The sequence below is a fragment of the Phoca vitulina genome, unplaced genomic scaffold (genome assembly GCF_004348235.1).
Source record: "Phoca vitulina isolate PV1807 unplaced genomic scaffold, GSC_HSeal_1.0 scaffold4, whole genome shotgun sequence".
In the NCBI taxonomy this organism is placed as follows: Eukaryota; Metazoa; Chordata; class Mammalia; order Carnivora; family Phocidae; genus Phoca; species Phoca vitulina.
In genome coordinates, this window is record NW_022589707.1 from 46,002,275 (window position 1) to 46,027,401 (window position 25,127).

A 25,127-nucleotide genomic window follows, 5' to 3' on the forward strand; every position below is an offset into this window, starting at 1 on the left:
AGGTTCAACTTGGGGAAGGAGAGAAGAGCTACACACATCACTTGGAATGTGTGCTTTTTCTTGACAGCTGTCTGTTAAAGCAGAATTTTGGAGATACTCCCATTCTTGGATACACAGAACTTTTCTGCTCTCTATTCGGTCAAAAGCTCCTTGCAAATGCTTCATGAAATTTAGTGATGCTCACACAGAGAGAATTAAGTAGCAATAATGGCTTATTATGAGCTGAAGTATGTCCACCTACAAATGTATATGGTAAAGCCCTAACCTCAGTACCTCAGATTATGACTGTATTTGGAGACAGGCCCTTTAAAGAGGTGATTAAGTTAAAATGAGCCTGTTAGAATTGGCCCTAATCCAGTCTAATGGGTGTCCTTTTAAGAGGAGAAAATCCGGACAGGCACAAGGGACACCAGGGAGGTGTGCACAGAGAAAAGACCATGTGAAGACACAGCGAGAAGGTGACCATCTGCAAGTCAGGAGAGGGGCCTGTCTTGAGAGGTTCCTCCAAAAGGGAGAAACCAAACCTGCCGGCATCCTGATCTTGGACTTGCAGCCTCCAGAATTGTGAGAAAAGAAGTTTCTGCTGTTGAAGCCATGCAGTCTGTGGTATTTTGTTCTGGAAGCCCGAGCAAGCTAATACACTGCTCTTATCTGCCTTCAGACCATAGGAAATCCCAGACGATCCTTCAAAATCCAGCCATTCCCACATTTAGAAAAGAAACACATAAAAAACTGAAGACCGCTCCAAATCAAGAAGGATGTCCAACTTCTGAAGAGATTATATTAGCCCCGCGATGTGGAAGGTACTTTAACTCATGAGGATTACACTCAACAAAGAAAGCAGTGTGAAAGGGATCAGAGGATCCTTAGAATTTGGAACTGGTAAGTCAAACGAAGATGCAAGAACTAATTTCCATAGGTTTCATGGTGCGTGTGTTGCTTGCTCACTGCTGGTCATGTCAGTGGCTTGAATGGCTCCTGACTATTGCAGGAATCTGAAGGAACAATTTCAACCTGCTGCGCTATAAGGGTTGTCAAGATGCACGGGAAGGCGGCTAATATCTGCTTAGTCATATTAAATATGGCAATGTACTTTTTAATAACTTCTCGTGTATTAAGCCTCGAGATCCCAACTTCAGAGGATCACAGTGCCCACCATATACCCATTTAATAACTGCATACAATCTAGTACATTGCTGAACCTATGATAAATGTGAACCCATAGCACATACTTGATATTGATTAGTTCCTTGACTCGATATACTCAATAAACTCCTTCTATGACCAATTTAAAATAATTCATTCCACCATCACCTCGATTTGATTTTTATCTTAGCCCTAATCACTAACCCAAAGTATCTTGTCCCTTGTCTCCTGCCAGTCTTTTCCATTATAATGTAAGCTATGTGAGGGTGCCTTGTAGGTCATATATGCTCAAGAGCCTAGAATAGTGCCAGGCCAAAAAAAAAAAAGAAAAAATTGCTTAGTATCTGTTACTGATAAATTAAGCATCATGGGTAAAGTGAAAATATATTTCTTTGTATAGGTTAGATATAAAAATAGTATGTGTCGGGGCATCTGGGTGGCTCAGTCATTAAGCGTCTGCCTTCAGCTCAGATCATGATCCCAGAGTCCTGGGATCAAGCTCCTCATCGGGCTCCCTGCTCAGTGGGGAGTCTGCTGCTCCCTCTGCCTGCCACTCCCTCTGCTTGTGCTCTTTCTTGCTGTCAAATAAATAAACAAAATAATTTAAAAAAACAGTATGTGTCTTTTTCATGTTTGAAGAACTTCATAAAACAACCAGTCAGATGAGTTCTCATTTGCTAGAACATTTTTTTCCTTCTTTGCAAGGATGATTTTGCCTTAGGAATTCACGTGCAGAATGTGAAAATACTTCTGGAGTATTTTAAGATCTCTAAAAGGTATTTGTAGAGATAGGTTATAATAGAACAATTACCAGAACATCACTTATTTATGTAATGCTTGAAAAATATCCCTTGGGTGGAAATGGCTCATGATAGTCACATCATATGTGATACCTAATCGCTTAACATAATACACTTTTAAGGATATCCTCTGCTTATCTGAAACTCAATAGAAACAGTTATTGCCAGAATTAGGAATAATATGCCCATCAGCCATGCCAAATGTAGCTTATCTTCAACTTTAAAAACAAGTTGTTTTTTTTTTAAACTATTCAGCGTTTTGATTTTTAACATACATTTCAACCCTTTAGTTGTGCAAGCGACACATAAACATGCTCAATACCTATTAGAAAAAAGGGAAAAACAACTCAATTGTCTATGGATGAATGGCAACCCCAATGGAAAGCTCAAGTCTTTCTGGCATCATAAAAACAGAAGAATAATGGCATAAAAGCTACTGATTCAATGGCTACAAGTGTGGTCATAATTTATAATTTTTCATCAACTAAGCCCTGATTACAATCTTTTGTCTAAAATGAAAGAATTTGTCTCAAAAAACATATTCAATTTTTAAACAAATAAGATGCCTAAAAATGAAATACCTTCAATTTGTGGCCAAAGTTCTGGTAAAAGAAGAGGACAAAGAAGTTATATTTATTTCAGAATTGCCAGTAACCCAGGTACAAAGAAAACAGAACCTATATAATCTTAAAAGTAATTGTTTCCAACAGTAAAACGAAATACAAAATGCCAGGGCCCTCAATTGAATCAAAAAGAACAAATTTGGCTTAGGATTTAATAATCAACTCAAGTTGTATTATTAAAATGAAAAATCTGAAAAACCATCTTGCAAAGTGATGGAATGGGCTTTGTTAACAATTGAGTTGTTCAATTTGCCTAAAAACTGAAAACCTTTAGAAACCTCAGAGGTGACTTCGTGACCTTTACTGTATTACAAATCAGCCTGATGTTCAAGATCCACATCCATTATATGCTTGAATGAGCTCAGTATTTATTGTTCTTGCGTATCATTAAAAGAGCTAAAAGGGTGGGAAAATGCATAATGTAAAGAAAGGTCAAGTGGTAATCATGGTGTGAAATGCTGTTCCATGTGTAACTATAATAATTCTTTAGCTTTTATGCTCCCTGGAGAGAAAGTTGTTCAAAATTGTTCACCTACAAAGGTTTATTTTGTGCTCAGTATAGCTCAGCGCTCTAACTGGTGGAATGAGCCTGACCTTTCGCTCCTCAGCGTCAGCAATGGCCTTTTCCCGGCTCGCTTTCTCCGTCTGGAGCCCAATCTTTGTGATCAGAGCTTCGGCATCGTCATTTCTCAGTCGCAGCTCGGCTTCTTGAGAGGCCAGTCTGGCTTTCAGATCTGCCACCTGAAGGCAAAGTCGGTATGTGGAAGCAGCTTCCGTCCATAAACAACAAATAGCAGGCACGGCTTAGTTTTGGTTAAATGAGCTCACCGATGCCTACCAGTCTCCATCTTTTCCTCCTTTCTACCCTGTTCTGACTTCAGGCCCATGTGCAAAAATACAGCCCCATTCCCCCCACCCCCCTCCACAGAGGAACACACAGAGTCCTTGTTTCTAGGGGTTTTCTGAAAATGGTCATTTATGCCAGCACCAACTAGACATGTATCTTCTCCACCCAGTCTGTGTAGTCAGGGCCGTGCCAACAGCCACGCCAGCCAGAGCACGTGTCCCTCACAGCCCCGGGTTTTCTGGTCCTGCAAAGCCCAGGCTCAAGACAGCAGAGGCCAGAGGAAGACTTGCTTGGAAAGACAAGCTGGGGAAACTAAGGCCTGCACTCTCCCCCAGAACCTCACTAAAGGCTCAGAGAAGCTGAGGCATCAGGACGCCCTGGCTATCAGTTTATTTAATCCATTACTTACTTCGATGGAAATGCCCACAGGTCTCATCTCTTCCCACAAAATAAGAAACAGTCCTCTTAGCTTCTTCCACCTCATACAACATTCAACTTAATACCTACTACAGAAAGACAAACCACAAGCGCCCCGTGGGGATCGGCTGGGCTGTGCAAAGCCTGGGGAGTATCCTAGGTGGGTACTCCTCCTCTCGGCTCACCAACTCAATAGCCTTACTCAGCTCTTGAGGAACTCAACTCTTCCTGAGGCATCAACAAATTAATCTGCTCTAAAGAATGATCCTGCCCTTTTAGGGTTCAGAAGGTACCACTAGGTTCCTAAGTGTGAGGATTGTGTAAAGAAAAGCAGAAGTGCTGGAAAACAAGATCCCATTACTGCGGCCGAGGACTCCTATAACCCCCACCTCAACACAGTCGACTTGCCCTTTGCCCAAATGACACAATTACTACTCTTACTGCTACCTGTATGATTTATTACAGTTTAAGCTAAGATGGATTTTTTTTTAGCCTCTCTGTGAACTCAGGGTAATAATGCACAGTGACATTTGCTTGTCTGTTCCCTTTAGCCATGTGAAACTTGTCGTATATTAGACTATAATCAAAAGAATCATCCAAGAGACTATGAGGAAACGGTTATTTCAAGCCCTGACTTCAGTTTCTAAGGAAGCCGTTAGGTCTGAAGTATCTAGTGACTCAATCCCTGGAAGCGAAGCCTTATCTATGAAGAAAAGGTCACCAGGCTATCTTTGATGACCCAAGCTGACATCTAGAGAGGAGATCCGTGGCTCTAACAGGAATTTATGGCTTTATTGCAGTGAATAAACAGGCTGAGTTTTAGACACATATTTCAAATGGCATGGATATTCTCCTCTGAGCAATTACTGAAGGCAGGTCCGTAGAGGACGCATGCTCCAATATGAAGGCATTCTGTTCCACACACAACCTGATCTTATATATTATAAGGCTTTCCAACTGCCCACACAGGAAACTATGCTTCCTTTCCATAATCAACAGAAATTTTTAAAACTCTTAGGGACATATTAAATATTCCAATCACTCTTCTGATATTAAGAGCATTCCATGCACTAATACCTAATGAAAAGAAATCAGCAGTAGTCCTTCAATTAAGACTTCACGTATCTTCTTCTTAGACTTTCTGCCTGTTGTTTCTAGCCAAGGGGAAATAAGGAGACCCAAGCAGCCCTGAACTTGACAGACACCCTGAATAGCCAGTTCCTTTCTTTCTTCCTCTCCACCACCTCTTCTTTTTCCCTATGGCTGAGAGGCTGCCACCAAGAATGCTGCTCTGTTTTTACATTCTGAGCTCTGTTATTTCGGAAGGGAACACTAAGTGTGGCACAGGCCATTTTTTTCCTTGCCAAGGGCTGCCCCACCAATATGACCATTCAATTTAGTCAACGCTATCATTTCCTGGGGCAAAGTCAAGGGGTCCAGTTTGGGACATTATTCAAAGGGACATTAATGCTCTGGGACATAGATCTCTTGCACTCAATGTCTTCTAGCTCAACAGGACTCTTAGGCAAGTCTTCACTAGGAAAACGAGTCATGATTTCAGTGAGATGGAAGTGGAGAGATGGGTAGAGAGAAGAAAAAGGAAAGAGAAAGAAGGCAGAGAGTCAAAGAGTAAGGTAACATGTACACAAAAACAGTAAAAATAAAAACTTTTTTTTTTTTTTTGGAAAGAAAAGGGAAAGATGCACAAATACGGATATATTCTTTGGGTGCTTCCCAACAACTATTCTTTGCATCATTAGATTCTGGAAACTGTCCTGGAAACCTCCTCACTCTGGTTCCTCTTTCCCAATCGTGGTCCATCTACCCACTATTCAGCACACGTGAGTGGTTCACCAAGAGACATTCCTGATTTCGAGATGAAGGGTGCAGGGGGCAGGAGGTGCTTTGGCTGACAGAATGCGTGGAGGACATGGCCAGACAGGCCTTCAGAGTGAAAGGCGCCACCGTGTGCTCCCCTAACCAGGTTGTAGCTTATTTCTAGCCTGGGCACAGATAGACCACGCGGCATGGTTGGGGAGAAAACCGGCCCAATCTCTTGAAAAGCAAAGGACTATGACCTAATGACAATCCTCTGAAGAAGCCCGCTGCAATTCCTGGCCTTGAAGGGACCACCAGGGAGAATTGTTCCCTTTCCAACCCTAGAGCCCAGATGGCTCAGAGCAAGCTGAGCAAGTCTCCAAAGTCTCCATATTTTCTTATTCTCATCTTTTTTTCCCTTGGTCATAGAGGCAGCATGGGGCTATGGACAACAGCTTTAGAATCATACAACCCTGGGTTCAAACTCCAACCTCACAGTTTCCGTGGCCTTTAACGCTCTAAGTTTCATCTATAAAATTATAGTAGCAACACCGACTTCATAAAAATGGTTAGTTTTTACCAATGAAATGAGATGACAGATGTAGAGACCCACACATGGTTAACATCGGGAGTGTGCGAATTCTCTCCCGACTTACTCCTGGAGGTTAACAGTACTGTCCTTCGAGGCAGCAGGGGCCTTATGACTGAGGATGAAGACTACCCTGGACACTCTGTTCAAAGAGAGATTATGGCCAAAAGGAGATGAGACGCCAAGGTGGGAGGAAACGGCTACACTTTGGGACCTCACACAGAGCAAACCGTGTCATGTCATCAGACTAGAAATAATGCTCTCACTGGGGGGTTGAGAATCTGAGACCAAAAGGGATCCTTTACTTTATTTCCATTACTGTGTGACAAAATTCCTCACAATAAATGCAGGGCACCAAAGCAGGCGGATAGAAGATGGGAGTGAGCTGTGCACTGAGTCAGGCCAACAAGTGAAGGGCTCTCTCCAAACCAGCATGAGAGAGTAATTGGTCAATCCCTTTCTGGACTTACAAAAGCATGAACAGTGTTGTTTTGGTGTCATTCAAGTGTACATTTTAGGATTGAGCATCTTATATGAATGGGCTGAAACGCTGCTTTCCAAGTAACTACATATTTTTTAATTGTAAGAGCATACATTTTACTCAGTAATAACACATTCTGATCATACCTGAGAGGCTGTGGTCTTTAGCTTTTGGATGCCATTCACCAAGTGCTCTTTCTTCTCAGATACCTCTTTTCGTTTCTTCTTCAACAGATTCTTAAACAGTGATATTTGTTCTAGAAAACTCTTCGGGGTGGTATAGTTGTATCTTCTCTCATTCTGGTAATACCTGGTACTCATTTCATTCACGCTAGTGTGAACATGGGCCATGAAGAGGCTAATAGAATCTTTGTCCAGTGGCTGAAAATATAAACACTGTAATTCATATGCAATTCTCTCAAGTTAAAACAAAAATGTAATTTAAGAAAAGAACAATCAGCAAAATTATGCAGTATTTTTTTGTCTAAAAGCCAGAACAAATTACAGGAGGATCTGGGAAGACTTATTAGTCTTTAAGAGATAGCCACAGGATTAGAGAGAGAACAATAAAAAGCATTCAGCTTTGCCAAGTAGAGCAAAGGATTTTTATGCGCTCCACATACCAAACCCACAAGTCAACATATAACACAAACACAGCTTTTCACAACTTGATTTTTACCTATCAAGTGTGTGAAAGAAAAAAATGGAGAAACTGAGACACAGTACTCTGACAAGTATTTCTGGTGTTGCTTTCAAACTAAACTGTAGCAGTCTCTCTCTCACTGACACACACTCTCTCTCTCCCTCTCTCTCTCTCTCGCTCTCTCTCTCTCTCTCTCTCTCTCACACACACACACACACACACACACACACACACACACACAGCTGAAACTGAGAAATACAGTTTTATAAGAACCCAGGTGGAAACAAACAGGATGGTAAGGTATAAAAGTCACTGCTTCCAGGAGAAAAATACCATTTCTAATTCTCATTTGGAAAAAAAACAACAAACAAAACAGAAAACAAACAAAAAAATCGAGTAACTTCCCTTAGAAGATTTACTAGAGAACCCCCCACTACACCATTCTTTCTGTTTTGTCCTCTATGACTTCTGAAGTAGTTAACTTTTTAATTTGTGGAGTCACATCTCCCTCATTTTAATGATTATTTATTGCATTCTGTACAAGATGAACCAGGTTCAATTAATCAAGGGAAGCCTAAAAATCAATTAATATGAATTAAATGAGCTACACCAACTCTTAGGAAAGTCACACATAATTTACCAAAGTGTTGTCAATAACGCTCAGACATCTTTGGGAAAATTGCACACAAGTGGCTGGTGATGCAGTTGAACGTTTCAAACCTGCACCATTAATATTACAACCAGGATGCGAAAAGAGACAGGCCAATTCTTGTTGGTGAAAAACAACTGCTCCTGAACAACTAGGTCTAAACACTTAGCTTTCCAACCTCATGAAAAATCCGTGAATGGGTTTCCAATGTGCATATATAGGATTGTCCTGCATATCAAAAACCCACCTCGCTAGTAACTGAAATAATGTTTTTAAAGCCAGAGTTAAATATAGAATGATGCAAAGCCTGAATAGTCTTTATTCTCTAGATCTGAGACGTGTGTATGTTACCCAATAGTGGACTCAGTCTACACTTCCAAGGAAGTTCTAAACTCCATATACATGAGATCCCCTGAGGGATTTTTAAAAGAGCTTCACTGCAATATAAACAGGGATAGAAATTCATTCCTGTCCTATCTTGTTTTAATGAACCAAAAGCGAGCACATGTCTTTCTACAACATAAATACTTCCCCGGCCAAGAACGACCTCCTCGCGTGGGGCGGAGGTCGGTGGGGGGAGGACCTGGCCTCTGCCCAACCATGATCCTTATGAGGAGGTTCCTAGGCTGCCCTGAAAAGCTCTCTCCAACAACGGTTTCATTTGTAAATCTGGGATGGAAGAAGTGGCTTCCGGGAGAGCTGGAAGTGGCCCGAGACAACTTGTCTCAATGGGGCAAAATCACTATTGTTATCGGGCTTAACAAAATGGCACAGCATGGGAGACTTGCAGGGCCAGGGAGCAGCTGGTTGTAATTCACACTGTTTTTCAGAAAACTCTAATCGTTCCAGAACAGACCTCTTTGATGACTGGTCTTCCCTGCATTCTCAATTTGTCACTTTCTCTTATGATAAGGTCAGTAGTGACAGCACTTCTTGACATTAACAGCTGTGGCTTTTAAAAGGGTCATTGTAGAACTACTAATTGCAGTAATTTCATTAGCATAAATTATTTATTCTGCCATTCATTTACCTCCAGTTTTCTTTTTTTGGGGGGGGGGGGTGTGCGGGGAGGATATGGCTGCCGGTGCTGCTGTAGAGAACGAAAGGCAAGGCTGTATTTTTCGTTTTTAGAGATGCAAGCAGAGAGCGCCGTTCCTGCTACATTTGGCCCCGTAATGACAACCAGGGATCCGATTCTGTCGTCATTTAGCGGCCAATCGTGGTGAAAGCAAAAATATAAACAAGCAAAGTGCCAGTATCACACGGTTATAAATCCAAGATTTCTCCACTACGATGCCCCGGAAAACACTGCTGTAGCCAAGGCAGCATCAGATATACCCGGGAACGGCTTTTTGTCCTCCCAGTTAGAAAGAGGTTTCATTTTCGCTCTCTCGCTGGGCTCACTGTAAATGCAAAGACAAATCGGCTATTTGGGGTGACGGTTCTCAAGCGGTGGCAGTCGCTGTCACAGCAAGTCCCCCAGCCACCTGACGGTTGCAGCAAGTGCCCAGGATGGCCCCGTCGTTGAAAAGGACGGACAGCACAATTCAAATGAAAACCAATACCGGAGGCCAACACCAAATCAAATATCCCGGGTTATACAGGATTTCACACCTGCCCTCGACCAGCTGGTCTCAGGATTATCCTGGTCTGTACTTTTACATTCGGACTTTCAAGAGCACTGCCTTCAAGGAGAGGGAGAAGGAGGGACAACAAAAGAGAATGGAGATGAAAGGAATACTATTTCTTGAGTTTAACTTGGGATCGTGTTGTAACGTGTGATGTCCTACACCTAACAGTCCGCCTTGAAAGTTGGTCTCAGAAATTATTTATTTTTTACAGTTTTTTTGAAGCACTGGTGATATAGAAAAAAACTGCCCGTATTTAATATCTGTTCTTTTATAGTAATCCCAAACTGCTGGGTTTCAAAATCTATTATTTGTACTTTTTAGCTCCTTTGGGGGTGCTCAATAATAGAGACTAATTAGATACTGTGTTTGTAAAATTGGCTTATTAAATAAAGAAAATGTAATGATACACGAAATGAGCACGCTGCATTTGAGCACTTCTAAGTTCCTCAGAGTGCGGACTCCCTCTGAGGAAACGTGATCCTGGAGGCCGCCAGGGAGGCTGGGTTTGAATCCGGGGACACGGGGTAGACTCCTGGTCCTGTATAGTCGGGCAAATGATTTAGTCTGTCTCTTCTTTTCCTTGTCTTCCTTTTTCAGAACAGTCAAACTCCTCTGCACGGGTCCTGAGCAGGATTTAAGACTGTGGTTCTGGCGTCAAAGGGCTGAGGGGCCCTTACCTGCTGAGTGATCTTGTGCCTGGCCCCCATCCCCTCCCCTGGAAGCCCAGGGATCCCTCCTTAGAAGGTCCGTGAGCAGAGGCGGTGGGCACCGCTGCTATCAGCGATGGGAACAGCACAGCAGTGTTGGTCCCAGGAAGAGGACCTCGGCTGCACACAGCAGCACGGGAGTTAGAATCCAGTGCCCAACAGGTTCCTGAATCACACACTGGTGTCTTGTTCTTGCCTTTTCTGTTTGTGTGTTTTTACTTGGTCTGGTGAATGCATTTTGTTAGTTTGCTTGAGTTTTTAAATTTTTGTCTCTAATTTTAGAGGCTAATTTCCAAGGCCAAAAGGCAAGATCCAATCCAGCATAAGCCAGCTGTCTTCAAGAAGAGTTTCCAGTCGCTGAAAAGGTAGCCTCACTGGTTCTCTGACACAACGTTCGAACAAAGAAGCAACAGAGGACAGTGGGGGCGAGGAGGTGAAACGCAACCCAGCTACGCCTCCCGGAGCCAGCAGGACAAGGCAGATGTGGTAGCTGGTGAGGCCAGGAAAGTCACAAAGCTAAGATTTGGAGGGACCGATGCCTCCGTTTGATTGACTTCGACTTTGGGCTTAACAGCAAGTCCAGGTTTACGGGCAGCTATAATCAGTGGACCCTACTTTCAAGGTAGGGGGCTTCCTGAAGTTTATCTAACTGCAAAAACCCTGGAAAGCGGCATTCTACCGCTTTTTGCAATTCTGCTCTTAATTTGATTACTATGCACAGAGAAAGAAATGCATGATGAACGGTGTATTAGTGCACATGCACAGGAGAGGTGGGCTGAAGAAGAGGGAAGGATGTTAGCAACCACACGGGCCTTTCCTCATCTGTCTGAATATAGGCTTAAGCCAGTTAGAGATGTAGGCAGATTCAGGATAAATGTGATTGCATTTGCTTCTGCTTTGATCTCTTAAAATGACTTCAGTACTCCTCAGGTCGAGGGGATTTTCCTCAAATTCACAGAATTTCTACTGCACAAGGCTTTCTACTTCTAAAATTCATAGTGAACAATCCTCATTTGTATTTCAAAGAAAAAACTGCGCTAAAAGTCAGTAAGAAAAACACTGCTATCATACTTATCACTGACAAAGTGTTGTTTACTGTTCTTCATGCTGTCCCTACCATTTTAAAAAGGAACCTAGGGAAGCACTGAAGAGATCGGTCTTTACGTACAGCAGTAAAGTAACTTTCCTCTTTGAGGGGACGCTTTTCGTGATCGGACTGGCAAGTGCTTGTAAAATATGCCATTCATTTGTTACCAGACCTTGCAACAAGTTCTGGATTGGAGAGGTGGAAGTATGTAGAAATTAATGAATTTCACTGAAAAAGCTGATGATATTGAACTTATGGCATTATTCAGTTGTATCGCATCCAAAGGAGGGAGAACTTTAACTTGTCAGGTGGCCAATATGCTCGGAAAGGACGGGTCCTCCACCTTGCTCGGATCTCAGTGAGAACAGAGACTCCTCCCAATGCAAATCTCACTCCTCAGTCAGAGGGCTCACCTTTTCATTTCCAGGCAGTAATTTCTGCTTTCCTCAAGCCCAGCTCTCCAGTATGTCTATTACTCACTTTGAGTCAAAAACCAACAACACTACTTATCTTTTAACAACTGTTTCTCCTGCATTTTCCCCTGAGTGTTCCTATCTGGGACCCACGCACCTCTCGTTCCAATTTTAGTATATGTGCTGCCGAAGCGAGCACCCTACGCACCTCTCGGAAAGGGCTCCTCCCAGTTACCTCCTCACAGCGTGTGTAACCCCGCTCCCGGGGATGCCCAGGGTGCCTTTCCTTCTCTCCCTCCCCACACCACATGCCCCCATCTGCACTTCCAAACCTGAGGAGTGAGAAGTGTATGTTGACACAAAGCCTTCATATTAATACCTGGTGATACTTAAGGGTCAAACTATTTCGGTCATCTGCCAGCTCTCATTTAGTTCAATACCAGCTAGCAGAAAAGTAGCACAAACCTTTCCTTAGACACAGGCAGCCCACACCCCTGGGTGCTAAGCACGTCCTGCTAGAAGAGTCTATGCCAACACACACAAAACCGCTTGCCTTTCATGAATCCTTTCTCGGTGGCTAACGGGGGTCACCTTGGACCTTACACTCAGCAAATAAGGTCAATAACTAAGAAGTGCCTAAATTATTCAGATACCGTTCAGTCTTAATGATGAAAATTCAAACTAAGAAAATGATCGAATTAGTGCCCATTCAAAAAATTTAAAAGCTATTTTTGACCTCTGCAGAAAAGGCACCATGCATTTTTAGAAGATAGACATGTTGCCCTCTTTATGATAATTACTGCTCCTAAGCAACAAATTGGGAAGGCGGGAAAGTTAAATAAGCACATTGCACTGAAACGAAATCATCTGGCTGAGCTCTTTGCAGGCATCATTCAGCTCAGCAGAAATGGTTCAGCGCTTTTAAAATTCCTATTTGACATTCAGCATCCTATAGGAGGCGTCACGACACCACAAGATAGAGCTTAGCACCTGCCAGGAGGCCTCTGGCCTGAAAATGATGCAAGTCCTGCCTCATCCAGCAGATGTCAATGGTCACTGGCGTATCAAAGCTCCTTCCCTTTCTGAAGTGGCACCTCACTTTGCAGGACCAAGTCTGCACCAAAGCAGTAAAGGCAAGAAACTTAAAAAAGCACGGAGCCAAGCACTAAGTCAAAGCATGCTACTAGCTTTGGGTTCCTCCCATTTGAGAAATTAATATTAATATATGAAGTGCACTGGTCTTTAGCAAACCCGGGTGATCACATGAATGGTATAAAACAGAATTATGGAAGATACATACTGATTCTCTAATCAATTGGTATTTTGAACCCTTTTTATAATGATCAGGAGACAAAACAAGGCCCTATATATAATTCCAATAATGCAGTGATCCTAGCAAGAGCTTGCAAAATGTGCGGGCTTAATAACTGTCACTATTATTTGTCATATTTAATGTGTTTTCAGATTTTAGTTTTTAAGATTTTATTTATTTATTTATTTGACAGAGAGAGACAAAGCGAGAGAGGGAACACAAGCAGGGGGAGTGGGAGAGGGAGAAGCAGGCTTCCCGCTGAGCAGGGAGCCCGATGTGGGGCTTGATCCCAGGACCCTGGAATCATGGCCTGAGCCGGAGGCAGACGCTCAACGACTGAGCTACCCAGGCGCCCCTGTTTTCAGATTTTAAAGTATAAAATATTTCTGGCAGACTTTACTTAATGCTAGTGTTAGTCTCCATTAAAATGCTGCTCCTTGGGCTCTTCAGAAAAACACAGTGAATGGTGAAAGCCGGGGCTCAGACAGAAATTAACCACTTCTGGGAGTATCTCCTATTCCACTTACCTATCCTGAGAACAAATTTACATAGATTTTCCCAAAGGTAAGAAGCGCTATGCGGTGCCTCCTGACCAGTGGAAAAAAGTGAAAATCACTTAAAAAAAAATCCAACTACACATTCCTATTATTCACTCCTTAGCCAGAAAGCCACTTGTCACTGTTTCCAAGGCCCAAGTAAGTGCATCCAACGTTGAGTACAGAGACAGGCAAAAGAAAAACTTTCTGGATGTGGAAAAAACATCCAGGAACAGAAGGAATCATTTTTTTTTTCATTTCTTTAAAAGATTTTATTTATTTATTTGACAGAGAGAGAAAGAGAGCACAAGCAGAGGGAGCGGCAGAAGGAGAGGGAGAAGCAGGCTCCCTGCCGAGGAGGGAGCCTGACGCAGGGCTTGATCTCAGGACCCTCAACTGACTGAGCCACCCAGGTGTCCTTTTTTTTTTTTTCATTTCTTTACAGAAATGTTTTTAAGTGTGTGAGAAAAGGAAAGAGGAAAGTAAGCATCTAAGTAGATTAATGGACATTTCAGAAGACAATAAACCACATTATAATAAAGCTACCCATAAAAATAATAAGCAATAAAGCTAGTTGCATACAAATCATACAAATAATTAGGTAAATATGCAAATATGCCCAGATTTCTAACCATCTGGCCACCAAGACATAGAATAGTCAACAAAATGTGAAAGGATTCTTGGGAGAAGTGATAGTTACGCTCTTGGGATGAAGGGAGGGCAGAGGGGGTTGTCTCTGCATGCAGACGCTTTCAAGTGGAAGCAGACATCATTCCTTACACAGCCCCAACTCTATTTTTGGCTCCGAGAATCACTTTCAATGTCTAGCCTTATCGCTCAGCGGACTCAGAAGACAAACCTCCCTGGGCAATGTTCACAACTACCACATTTCCAAGCTATTTAGTCATGAAGGTGCAAGATACCAGTAAAGCTTCATTTCTAGGAAGCCTAAATGATGCCTTCGTATTTACATTCCTTTTTCCCCTCTGAGTGGGGAAGTGTACTGGAAGTGCTTTTTTTAAACTTTATGCAAACATTTTAAAATGTAATTGGATCTGCAAATTTCATTACAGTCAAATGACAAACCTAATTTATAAAACATAAACCCATACAACAAAGATGCAGATACATTATTTGACTTAGTGACTGCTAAATTCATGGGGCTGATTTTTCACCCATCCATACTGTAATGAGAAAAATCACAATTAACTGCTTTACTTTGTTAAGATCAGGAATTGCATGACTATGAATGGCTACTTTTTTGTTTGTGGACTTGAAGGATTCATATTCAGCAAATCCTATCATGACTCAAGGAAGTCATGATCCTGGCTTTCTGGTGAGTCAGGCCACGTAACACGCTTGTATGCGGTGTGTGCTCACGTGTGCACAGACATCTCAACCTGGTACAAAGAGGTCAACTACCATATTCCACAGAATGTAAACAAACAAGGATGATCTTATCTCTAATAAAAGGGATAACTTTTCTATAGGAGATGTATTTTGGAAGTTACTTCTTTACTGAGGACTTTTGGTCAGAGTGAGTGAGTATGCCTGTGTGTGTGAGTATGTGTGCGTGTGCGTGTGTGTGTGTGAGTGTGTGGGAGACAGAGAGACAGAGAGATTCAGAGGCTGACACAGCATACCTCAATTCCCTTGGTTTCCTCAATGAACCTCCTGCTGACTGAGACCAGAGCCTCCTGCGGCCACGCATGAAACCAGTCAATAGCCGTGCAGTTAACTATGGCTGGGAACTTCCGAGCTCTCCCTCTCAACGTGTGACCAACGGGAGAGAAACACAGAATGATCTGTGGAGACATGGGGGCAGGGCAGAAAGGGGAGGGTGATGAGTGAGCCAAGAATTACATTGCAATCCTAGACAATGAAAGCAAGGAATGCAGCCAAGCAAGACGTGAAACTATCCTAAAACACTACGGAGGAGAAAGCAACATTAACCTCCTTGCTAACCAAAGGGTAAACCTCCCAGGTGGCTGCCCCATGGAACATTCAGAAACACTGCTGTGTACTTTCCTTCAAATTGGTCCCTCTCCTTTTAAACATTTTTGATGATTATCATTAATAATGAGAAATGTATTCTTTTTTATTACACAAGTAACAGTGTAGCCATAGAAAATAAATATCCAAACCAAATCACCATGATAAAATAACACCAGTACTTTCATCTTCTGTCTTCTTCCATTCCGTAATTCGTCAGGTCCAGTAAAACTTTGTAAATCACTTAAAAACAATTTGTATCATATCGAATGTTTACTTTGTTTTCATTTAAAATAAACCCACTTGCATTCTTCACCTTTTTAAAGGAATAAAAAATTTAGTTTACACATGCTCCCGGTGAGAAAATTTTAGGTTTCTGGTTTAAACCCGAAGATCTGTGTATTTGATGATTTAAGAGTTAATTTATATCTGATTATGTTTCCATGCTCTCTGTAGTGACACAGGGATTCGACCTGGAAGGAGCACCTGAGCTTGGCTGTGGCGGGGTCCACAAGCTGAGTGAGGGGAGACGAAGGAGGCTGGCTCTGAGTGTCCCTTCTGGGCATCTCTGAGTGTCACATGGCTCTCAGATTAGAGGCCCTATGTGAAGTGCCAGCACAAAGGAGGTGTTCAGGAAGCACTCCTTTCATGCTCTCCCTTCTCTCCTAGGTTCCTGTGGACTTGAGGGCACTGGGGGTAATAGTGACGCCTGCTGGGTTAAGGTCTGGGAATGCCACCCATCCTGGTTTCCTCTTCTCTAGGAATGGCATGGACTTGAGAGAAAACAAAGCCTGGAACTCTCTCACCTCAGTCTCTAACCCTTTGAGATCAGGCAACCAATGAAATCATTTTTCAAAAGGTATGCTATTTTTTCTTAGAACATTAAAAAAAAATTCACATCCTAAAAATCTCCAGCATATAGGAAGCCATATAATATCTTATTTAACATGTGTGTTCACTATGTTTATTTTACATACTATGGCTCTTGAAAAACTTGATAAATCCTAATATTTAAAATGTTTAACAGTACATAAGCTGACTGATCATGTATTCATTATATGCGAGAGTCTAGTTACAAATTGAATAACTGCTCTAAGAGTGCATGTACTGGGTTAATGAACTTGAGTTAGAATGCAGAATTTTCACTTCCATCACAGTTCTTAGGTTTCTCCCACCAGCCTTCCTTTCTCTCCCCATACCTGAATATTTCTTTCTGTCCTAGAAGTTCGGTTTCCACACCCAATTTCTCTCCCATTCCTGGCAAATTTAGAAGCTTCATTTATAAATAATTGTAGCCAAGGCAAAGGAGGGAAAAAAGGATCCTTTTGGGATCTTAAAGATTTCCATCACTTCTACACTTACTGCATTTCCCTTTTTGGTACTGGCACATTATCAGGTCTGTGGAAAATGTCAGAAAACAAAGTACCGGAACCATGTGTGTTTAAGCCTCCAGGAAAAATACTTTGAGTTAATATAATGATATAAATTCATGATTTATTGAAAGATAACACAGATTTCTCATGGAAATAATTCTTTTTCTTTTCTACAATTTTACAGCTGAAGACATCGTTCCCTACGTTATTTATTACAGCTTAAATAAGGATCCTCGTAATGCCAGCTACATTTTACACGGAGGGCGGTTGGTAGGCCATCAGTGATTCTCGAAGGATTATTAGGTGCTGGTTAGAAAAGCAAATTCTTGGACCCAATCTAGACCTAAGGAATCAGAAACTCTGGATGGGGCTTGGCAATCAGTTTTCAACAAGCCCTCCAGGTGACTCTGACACCCGCCGCTATAACCTTCTAGTTTAAAATTTTCTATGGGAATATTTAAATTGAACACTTAACATTTTCAGTGCTTCTGCAGTTGGTGAAATACTCATAGAATGTAAGTCTCCTTCTATATAGAAAGTGAAAATGAAAAATTTAGAGGATTTTAAATAAATTAGATAATCATGAATAACCTAAATTCTGTCATCTAAAACAGACCTTGGGAACTAATTTACAGAAAGATGCTTGGTTATTAGTACCTCCTAAGAAGGGAAAGGCCAGTATCACACCAAACTTGAGTTGTGCAATTATTGACCCAATGCATTACTAATTTCTAGTTTTGCTAGAAGTCTAGCACAGAATTTCTCCTGCCATCCAGCTTTCCTTGATAGTAGTCCTATGTGAGATTTTTCTGAGAGCCCATGCTAATGTCTGGAAATGGGTGGTTGTTCTTTTTTAACATGGTCCCCACATTTTTTGATTACGAGCATGGAATGGAATGTTAACTCTGCCAGCGGTTCCTAGACGATGTGAGAGCAGGCACGTTTCTTAATTGTCCTGCACTGTCCTCATCTCCAAAAAGGAGAGATCACAGTCACCTCCCAGAGTCACCAGGAACAGATACATATGCAAGTCCTCCTCACAGTTGCCAAAGCATGAATTGTGCTCCATCAACTCCATGCTGTGTTACTTAAAAAAAAAAAAAGTTTCAACAACTTTACAGGTAAATAAACTCGAGTTGTTGCCTCAAAGAACATTACTATGGGGAAAAATCATCCTGGATAATTTCCCTATTGTATTTCCCTTAATTTTAGAAGATTAAAATAGCAGAGGATTTTTAAGTAATAAAAACACAAATGATTTTAAAAAGGGTGTTAGGTTATCTATCATTTACGTTTTTTAGGTTTACTGAGGTATAACTGACAAAATTCTAAGATATTTAAAGTGTACAATGTGATGATTTTATACGCCTAGACAGTGTAAAAGGATTCCCCCATTGAGTGAATTAACACATCCATCAACCCATATGTTTATCCTTTGTTGTCACTGTTGTTGAGAACATTTAAGTTCTACTCTCCTAGTTAATTTCAATTATACAATACAGTGCTTTCAACTGTAGTCACCACATTACATGTTAGGTCCTTAGATCTTACTCATCTTGTAAGTAAAAGTTTATGCCCTTTTACCAACTGCTGCCTATTTTCCCTACCCTCTGGCAATATTCCACATGTAAGTGATACCATGTAGTATTTCTCTTTCTCTGCCTGGCTTATTTTGTTTCGTATAATGCCCTCGAGATTCATCCGTGCTGTTCCCAATGACAGGATCTCCTCCTTTTTTAAGGCTGAAAATACTCCTTTCTATTTGGGTCCAGGTGTGTGTGCGCACACGTGCATATCTCTCATCTTCTTATTCCCTTTGTCCGCTGACCGACACTTAGGCTGTTTCCATACCTTGGCTATTGTGAATAATGCTGTTATGAATATAGGAGTGCAGGCACCTCTATGAGATAATGGTTTTGTTTCCTTTAGCTGTATCCCCAGAAGTGGGATTGCTGGGTCATAGGGTACTGCGACTGTCAGTGTCTTACGGAACCTCCCTACCGTTCTCCAGAGTGGCTGCACCATTTGACATTCCTGCCAACACTGCACAAGGGTTCCCTTTTCTCCACATCCTCACCAGCATTTGTCATTTCTCATTTTTGATGACAGCCATTCTAAAAGGTGTGAGGTGAAAAATAGCATCTTTCACAGAGCTAGAACAAACAATCCTAAAATTTGTATGGAACCACCAAAGACCCTGAATAGCCAAAGCAATCTAGAAAAAGAAAAGTAAAGCTGGAGGCATGACAATTCTGGACTTCAAGTTATATGACAAAGCTGTAATGATCACAACCATATGTTACCGGTATAAAAATAGACTCACAGATCAATGGAACAGAACAGAAAATCCAGAAATTACTCCACACTGATACGGTCAACTAATCCTCAAAAAAAACAGGAAAGAATATCCAATAGGAAAAGGATAGTCTCTTCAACAAACGGTGTTGGGAAAACTGGACAGCCACATGCAGAAGAATGAAACTGGACCACTTTCTCACACCATACACAAAGGTAAGTTCAAAACGGATTAAAAACCTAAATGTGAGACCTGAAACCATAAAAATCCTACAAGAAAACACAGGCAGTAACTTTTTTGACACTGGTTGTAGAAACTTCTTTCTAGATATGTCTCCTGAGGCAAGGGGAAGAAAAGCAAAAATAAACTACTGGGATTTCATCAAAATAAAAAGCTTCTGCACAGCAAAGGAAACAATCAATACAACTAAAAAAAAAAAAAAGGTAAGCTATGAAATGGGAGAAGATATCTTCAAATGATATATCCAATAAAGGGTTAGTATCCAAAATATATAAAGAACTGATCAACTCAGCACCCCCAAAAACAAATAATCCAATTAAAAAATGGGCAGAAAACATGAGTGGATATTTTTCCAAGGACATCCAAATGGCCAACAGACACATGAAAACTCAACATCAGGGATATACACATCAATACTAAAATGAGATACCACCTCACACCTGTCAGATGGCTAAAATCAACAACACAAGGAACAGGTGTTGGTGAGGATGTGGAGAAAGGGGAACTCTCTTACACAGTTGGTGGGAATACAAACTGGTGCAGCCACTCTGGAAAACAGTATGGAGGTTCCTCAAAAAGTTAAAAATAGAACTACCCTATGACCCAGCAATCACACTACTGGGTATTTACCCAAAGGATACAAAAATACTAATTCAAAGGGGTATCTACACCCTGATGTTTATAGCAGAATTATCTACAATAGCAAATTATGGAAATAGCGCAAGTGTCCATTAACTGATGAATGGGTAAAGAAAATGTGATACACACACACACACACACACACACACACACACACACACACACACACACAGAGGAGTATTACTCAGCCATAAAAAAAGAATGAAATCCTGCCATTTGCAATGACATGGATGGGGCTAGAGTGTATAATGCTAAGTGAAATAAGTCCATCAGAGAAAGACAAATACCATATGATTTCATTCCTAAGTTGAATTTAAGAAACAAATGAGCGAAGGAGAAAAAAAAAAGAGAGGCAAGGCAAGAAACAGACTCCTAACTATAGAGACGTGATGGTTACCCAAGGGGAGGTGGGTGGGGGATGGGTTAAATAGGTGATGGGGATTAAGGAGTGCACTTGTTATGATGAACACCCGGTGTTGTATGGAAGTGTTGAATCACTATATTGTACACCTGAAACTAATATTACACTGGATGTTAACTGGAATTTAAATAAAAATTTTAAAAAACAGTGAGGAAAACAACAAAAGATGTGAGGTGTTATCTCATTGTGGTTTTGATTTGCATCTCCTGATTATGAGTGATACCTTTTCATGTACATGTTGGCCATTTGTGTATCTTCTTTGAAAAAAGGAGTGTTCAGGTCCTTTGCCCATTTTTCAGTTGGGTTCTGAGTTTGTTGAGATTGTTGTCTGAGGTATATTCTCAGTTTGTTGAGTTTTCATTATAAATGAATGTTCTATTTTCTCAAATGCTTTTTTTACATCTATTGAGATCATATGATTTTTAAAAATTTTTTATTGATATGTTAATCACCATACATCACATCATTAGTTTTCGATGTAGTGTTCCATGACTCATTGTTTGCGTATAACACCCAGTGCTCCATGCAGAACGTGCCCTCTTTAATACCCATCACCAAGCTAACCCATCCCCCCACCCCCCTCCCCTCTAGAACCCTCAGTTTGTTTTTCAGAGTCCATCATCTCTCATGGTTCGTCTCCCCCATCATATGATTTTTATCCTTCGTTTTGTTAATATGGTGTGTCATGTGGATTGATTTGTGGATGTTGAACCATCCCCGCATCCCAGGAATAAATCCCACTTCATCAAGGGGTAGGGTTGCTTTAATGTACTATTAAATTCAGTTTGCTCCTAGTTTGTTGAGGATTTTCGTATCTTTCTATCAGGGATACTGGCCTCTAAGTTCTTTTCTGGTGACATCCTTGTCTGCTTTGGTATCAGGGTAATGCTGGCCTTGTAAAATAAGTGTTTCCACCTCTTCAATTGTTCGGAGGAATCTGAGGAGGATTAGAATTCATTCTAATGTAAGTATTTGACAGAACTCACCAGTGAGAGCTATACCTGGCCCGGTATAACCGACCTCTGAAGTACCTTCACTCCCGCATGATCTGCATGGAAATACTCATTTTCTATCTTAGGGGCCATTGCTTCATATCTGAAGTACTTCAAGAGAAACTACAGAGGCCAGGGATGCTTAACCAGCATTTCCCATTTCTAACAGAAACCCACACTGCGAAGTCGGCTACCTGTGCTCTTTGCTAACTTCTTTCATCAACATAAATGGTTGATTAGTTAGCATCATGCACACTGGATCTGATTTTTTACTGATGAAAGGAAGAGTGTTCAAGGTATCTGAGGAAAATGGAAATATTAGACTTCTACCTCCACCGCTGTAGGAACCAAAGAGGAAAGTCTAGATATCAAAGTATCCCAACAATTACACCCTTTGGCTTTTTAGACTTTGATTTTGACCAGTCCTGTGGTAAACAGCTTACAGAAAAATTGTTTTTATGTGATTCCAGTGAGAAGAGCAGCTGAATCCTACCACGAGAATACTACTACAACTGCCCCAGAGGGTCCTTCCAGTAAGAGCTCTCCCGTTTCCTAAAAGAACAGAGCTAAGACCGCAGTAAGCTTACAGAGCTGGTTTTGAAAACTTTAAGACCCACAAACTCTGTGTGTACCCGAGTTTAGTTTGAGACTTCCTCTCCTTGAAACACACCTGAGTTGGGATACTGGGGGACAAGAGCTCCCTCACCCCGGAACAGGTGCCATCTACCTGTAAGGACTGAATGTCACTGAAATATACACCTCCTCCCAAACAGTCCCTGACAACTGCAAATGACCAAATTGGCTTCAGTTAGTTCCCAGCAGCAGACTGAAAGAAAAGTCTGCTAAGAAAATAAAGTTAAAAATGCCTCAGACAGCTGTGCTCTTTTCTAAAAGCAAATTCTCACAAGTAAGAAGCAAACCCTGAAATCACCATCTATGTACTTCCTACAGCTCTAACTTCTTCTGGACGTCAGAATCTTGCTTTTGGAATCCATACCATAGAATTTTCTATTCCTTTTTTCCCCCCTAGCACAGGTGTTAGGACTCATTTGCAATAACCCATTTTTCATTGTGCTTTGTAATGCATTTCAATTTCTTTTGGGTAAGATTCCATCATAAGTACATATTTATTTGTATATCACTAACAGGACTCAGTCCATTTCCTCTTGTAATGGAAATGTGAATTGCTACTGTCACTCTGTATTTTTTTCTAGTCGATATATTCTCAGATAGAAGGAACCCTCCCACATATTTACTTCAGAAGCTTCTATCCGTAACTTAGGTTTGCATTTATTCTCAAAAGTCTAAGTATTTTTCAAGAGTGATAAGATCTGAATCTTACTGAGAGAATCCTCTTAGGAAGTTTAGCAGACAAACTCTTCCCTTGTTTGACTGTTTTAATATCATTTTATCATTCTTATATTTTCCCTTATCAACCACCATCCAGTAACCTTTTAATTTCAATTATTTTCATGAACTCCAACAGCATCTTCAACATATACACATTCAATACATTTTTATATTTCATTCTCTTTTTAGGTAACATATAATGAAATAATTCACACAACCTTTTACTTACGAATATTGGTCAGTGCCAATTTTTATAAGAGGTAATATTTTACACTGGGGAGTTTTTGTTTGTTTTTTTGGGGGGGGGGGGGAAGAGGCAGAGGCAGATGGAGGGAGAGAATCTTAAGCAGGCTCCATGCCCAGTGTGGACTCGATCTCACAACCCTGAGATTGTGACCTGAGCCGAAATCAAGAATTGGATGCTTAACCAACTGAGCACCCAGGCGCCCCTACGTTGGGGAGTTTTCTTTCTTTTTTTAAAAAACAAAACTCCTCAATTCATAAAGAGATTGTATGCAGAATCCCAAAAGAGAGCAAGAAGCAAATCCATTCCTGGGGAGTAAAGACAGTAGGAGTTATATTCCCCACTCCGTACTCCCTGCTGTATATTCCTATCTACAGGAGGAATGTATTCCCTCATCTCAGCCGCCCTGCTGGATGCCAGGGACTCACATGCCCGCACACTACTTTCCAGGCCAGTCTGCAGCTCCGTACACTTGTATAACAGTGTTTTGTTTTCATTTTTTCAAACAGACAATCAGTGCCTAACGATCTACTGAATAGGCCCATATTTGAACAACGTCATGCAAAGTTTTTGGCTTGTGATCTGTGCTGCTCTGCTTGTAGTCGGCATTTCTGCTGACACCAGGTGCTAACTCCACACACACATGCATTTGCAAGCACAAGCCCCATACTGTGCTGCAAACCCCGTATCCAAATGTAAGCAGAATGTGAAAAACACGAGCCATGCTTTCCAAAATGCAAAGCTTATTCAATTTCTTTTCTTTCTTTCTTTCTTTCAAGATTTTATTTATTTATTTATTTGCCAGAGAGAGCGCACAAGCAGAGGGAGAGGCAGGCAGAGGGAGAAGCAGGCTCCCCGCTGAGCAGGGAGCCTGATGCGGGGCTCGATCCCAGGACCCCGGGATCATGACCTGAGCCAAAGACAGACGCTTAACACTGAGCCACCCAGGCGCCCCAAGTTTATTCAATTTAAATGGATAAATCCTTTAGTCTTTGATTAAGCCCCTCACTTCTGGTATTAAAAATTTCTTTTATAATATAAAATAAGGGAGATGATATCTACGAGAATAGACATCTTGGAGATACTTCCCAATCCTTTCTCCCCCTCAGTGAAACCTTTCTTGTTCCATCTTTTGTTATCCTATATACCCCTTACCTCTCAGATACAGGGGTGTAATTGTATACTCAGTTTGTGTGATTTGGAGGTTCAGGCTTGTCTTTCCAACAATGAGGTGGGCAGGGGCCGGCTCTTGCTCACTACCCTAGGCTCAGGGACCAGCACATCACAGGTACTCAGCAAATACTTGCTGAGGCCCGGTGGAAAGATCAAGGAGTCAACAGATGGCGATGCGAAATATTCTTCAGAGCAAGATGAAATTTTGATATCTGCATCCTAATTTGTTTTGAACCAGCCCTTGGACCTCTTCTCTTTTCACAGGTCACAACTTCTTCATCTAACCCCATGGGTGGCTTTAAACTCCATCTCTAGCCCCATCCACTTCTCCAGACTCCAATGGCTATGTTCAACTGTATCCTGTTCATCTCTCTTTGAATGTTTAATGGGCATGTTAAGTTAACTTCAGGTAGAACTTTTTATTTACCCTCATCCACCAAACAAATACAAGGCATACCTCCTCCCATGTTCCCTATTTCAATAGATGGTATGTCCCTTATCCCGTTTACTCAGGCCAAAGTCCTTGAAATCATCCTTGACTCTTTTCTTTGACCCTACCTCCGAAAAACAAAAATGTTTTGCTGTTTTATGAAATTTCAAGAACAGTGAACCTCAGATACAAAATACAAGGTCACACCTTTCATCTCTCTCTGATGTTCTTCCCATTCCTCTTATGTAAATAATATCCAAAAATGCAAGGGCAGGAGTT

The 25,127-nt window shown here is 41.4% G+C and overlaps 1 protein-coding gene across 1 annotated transcript in view; it reads right to left on the minus strand.

Moving 5' to 3' along the window:
- The window catches only part of DNAH11 (dynein axonemal heavy chain 11), a 320,378-nt gene that overhangs the window by 96,216 nt on the left and 199,035 nt on the right, over positions 1–25,127 (minus strand). Inside the window, exons 54-56 of the mRNA XM_032401311.1 lie at positions 15,342–15,503; positions 6,868–7,101; positions 3,164–3,310 (exon numbers count right to left, since the gene is read on the minus strand). Coding sequence (XP_032257202.1) covers positions 3,164–3,310; positions 6,868–7,101; positions 15,342–15,503 — 543 coding nt within the window. The remainder of the gene's footprint in view (positions 1–3,163; positions 3,311–6,867; positions 7,102–15,341; positions 15,504–25,127) is intronic.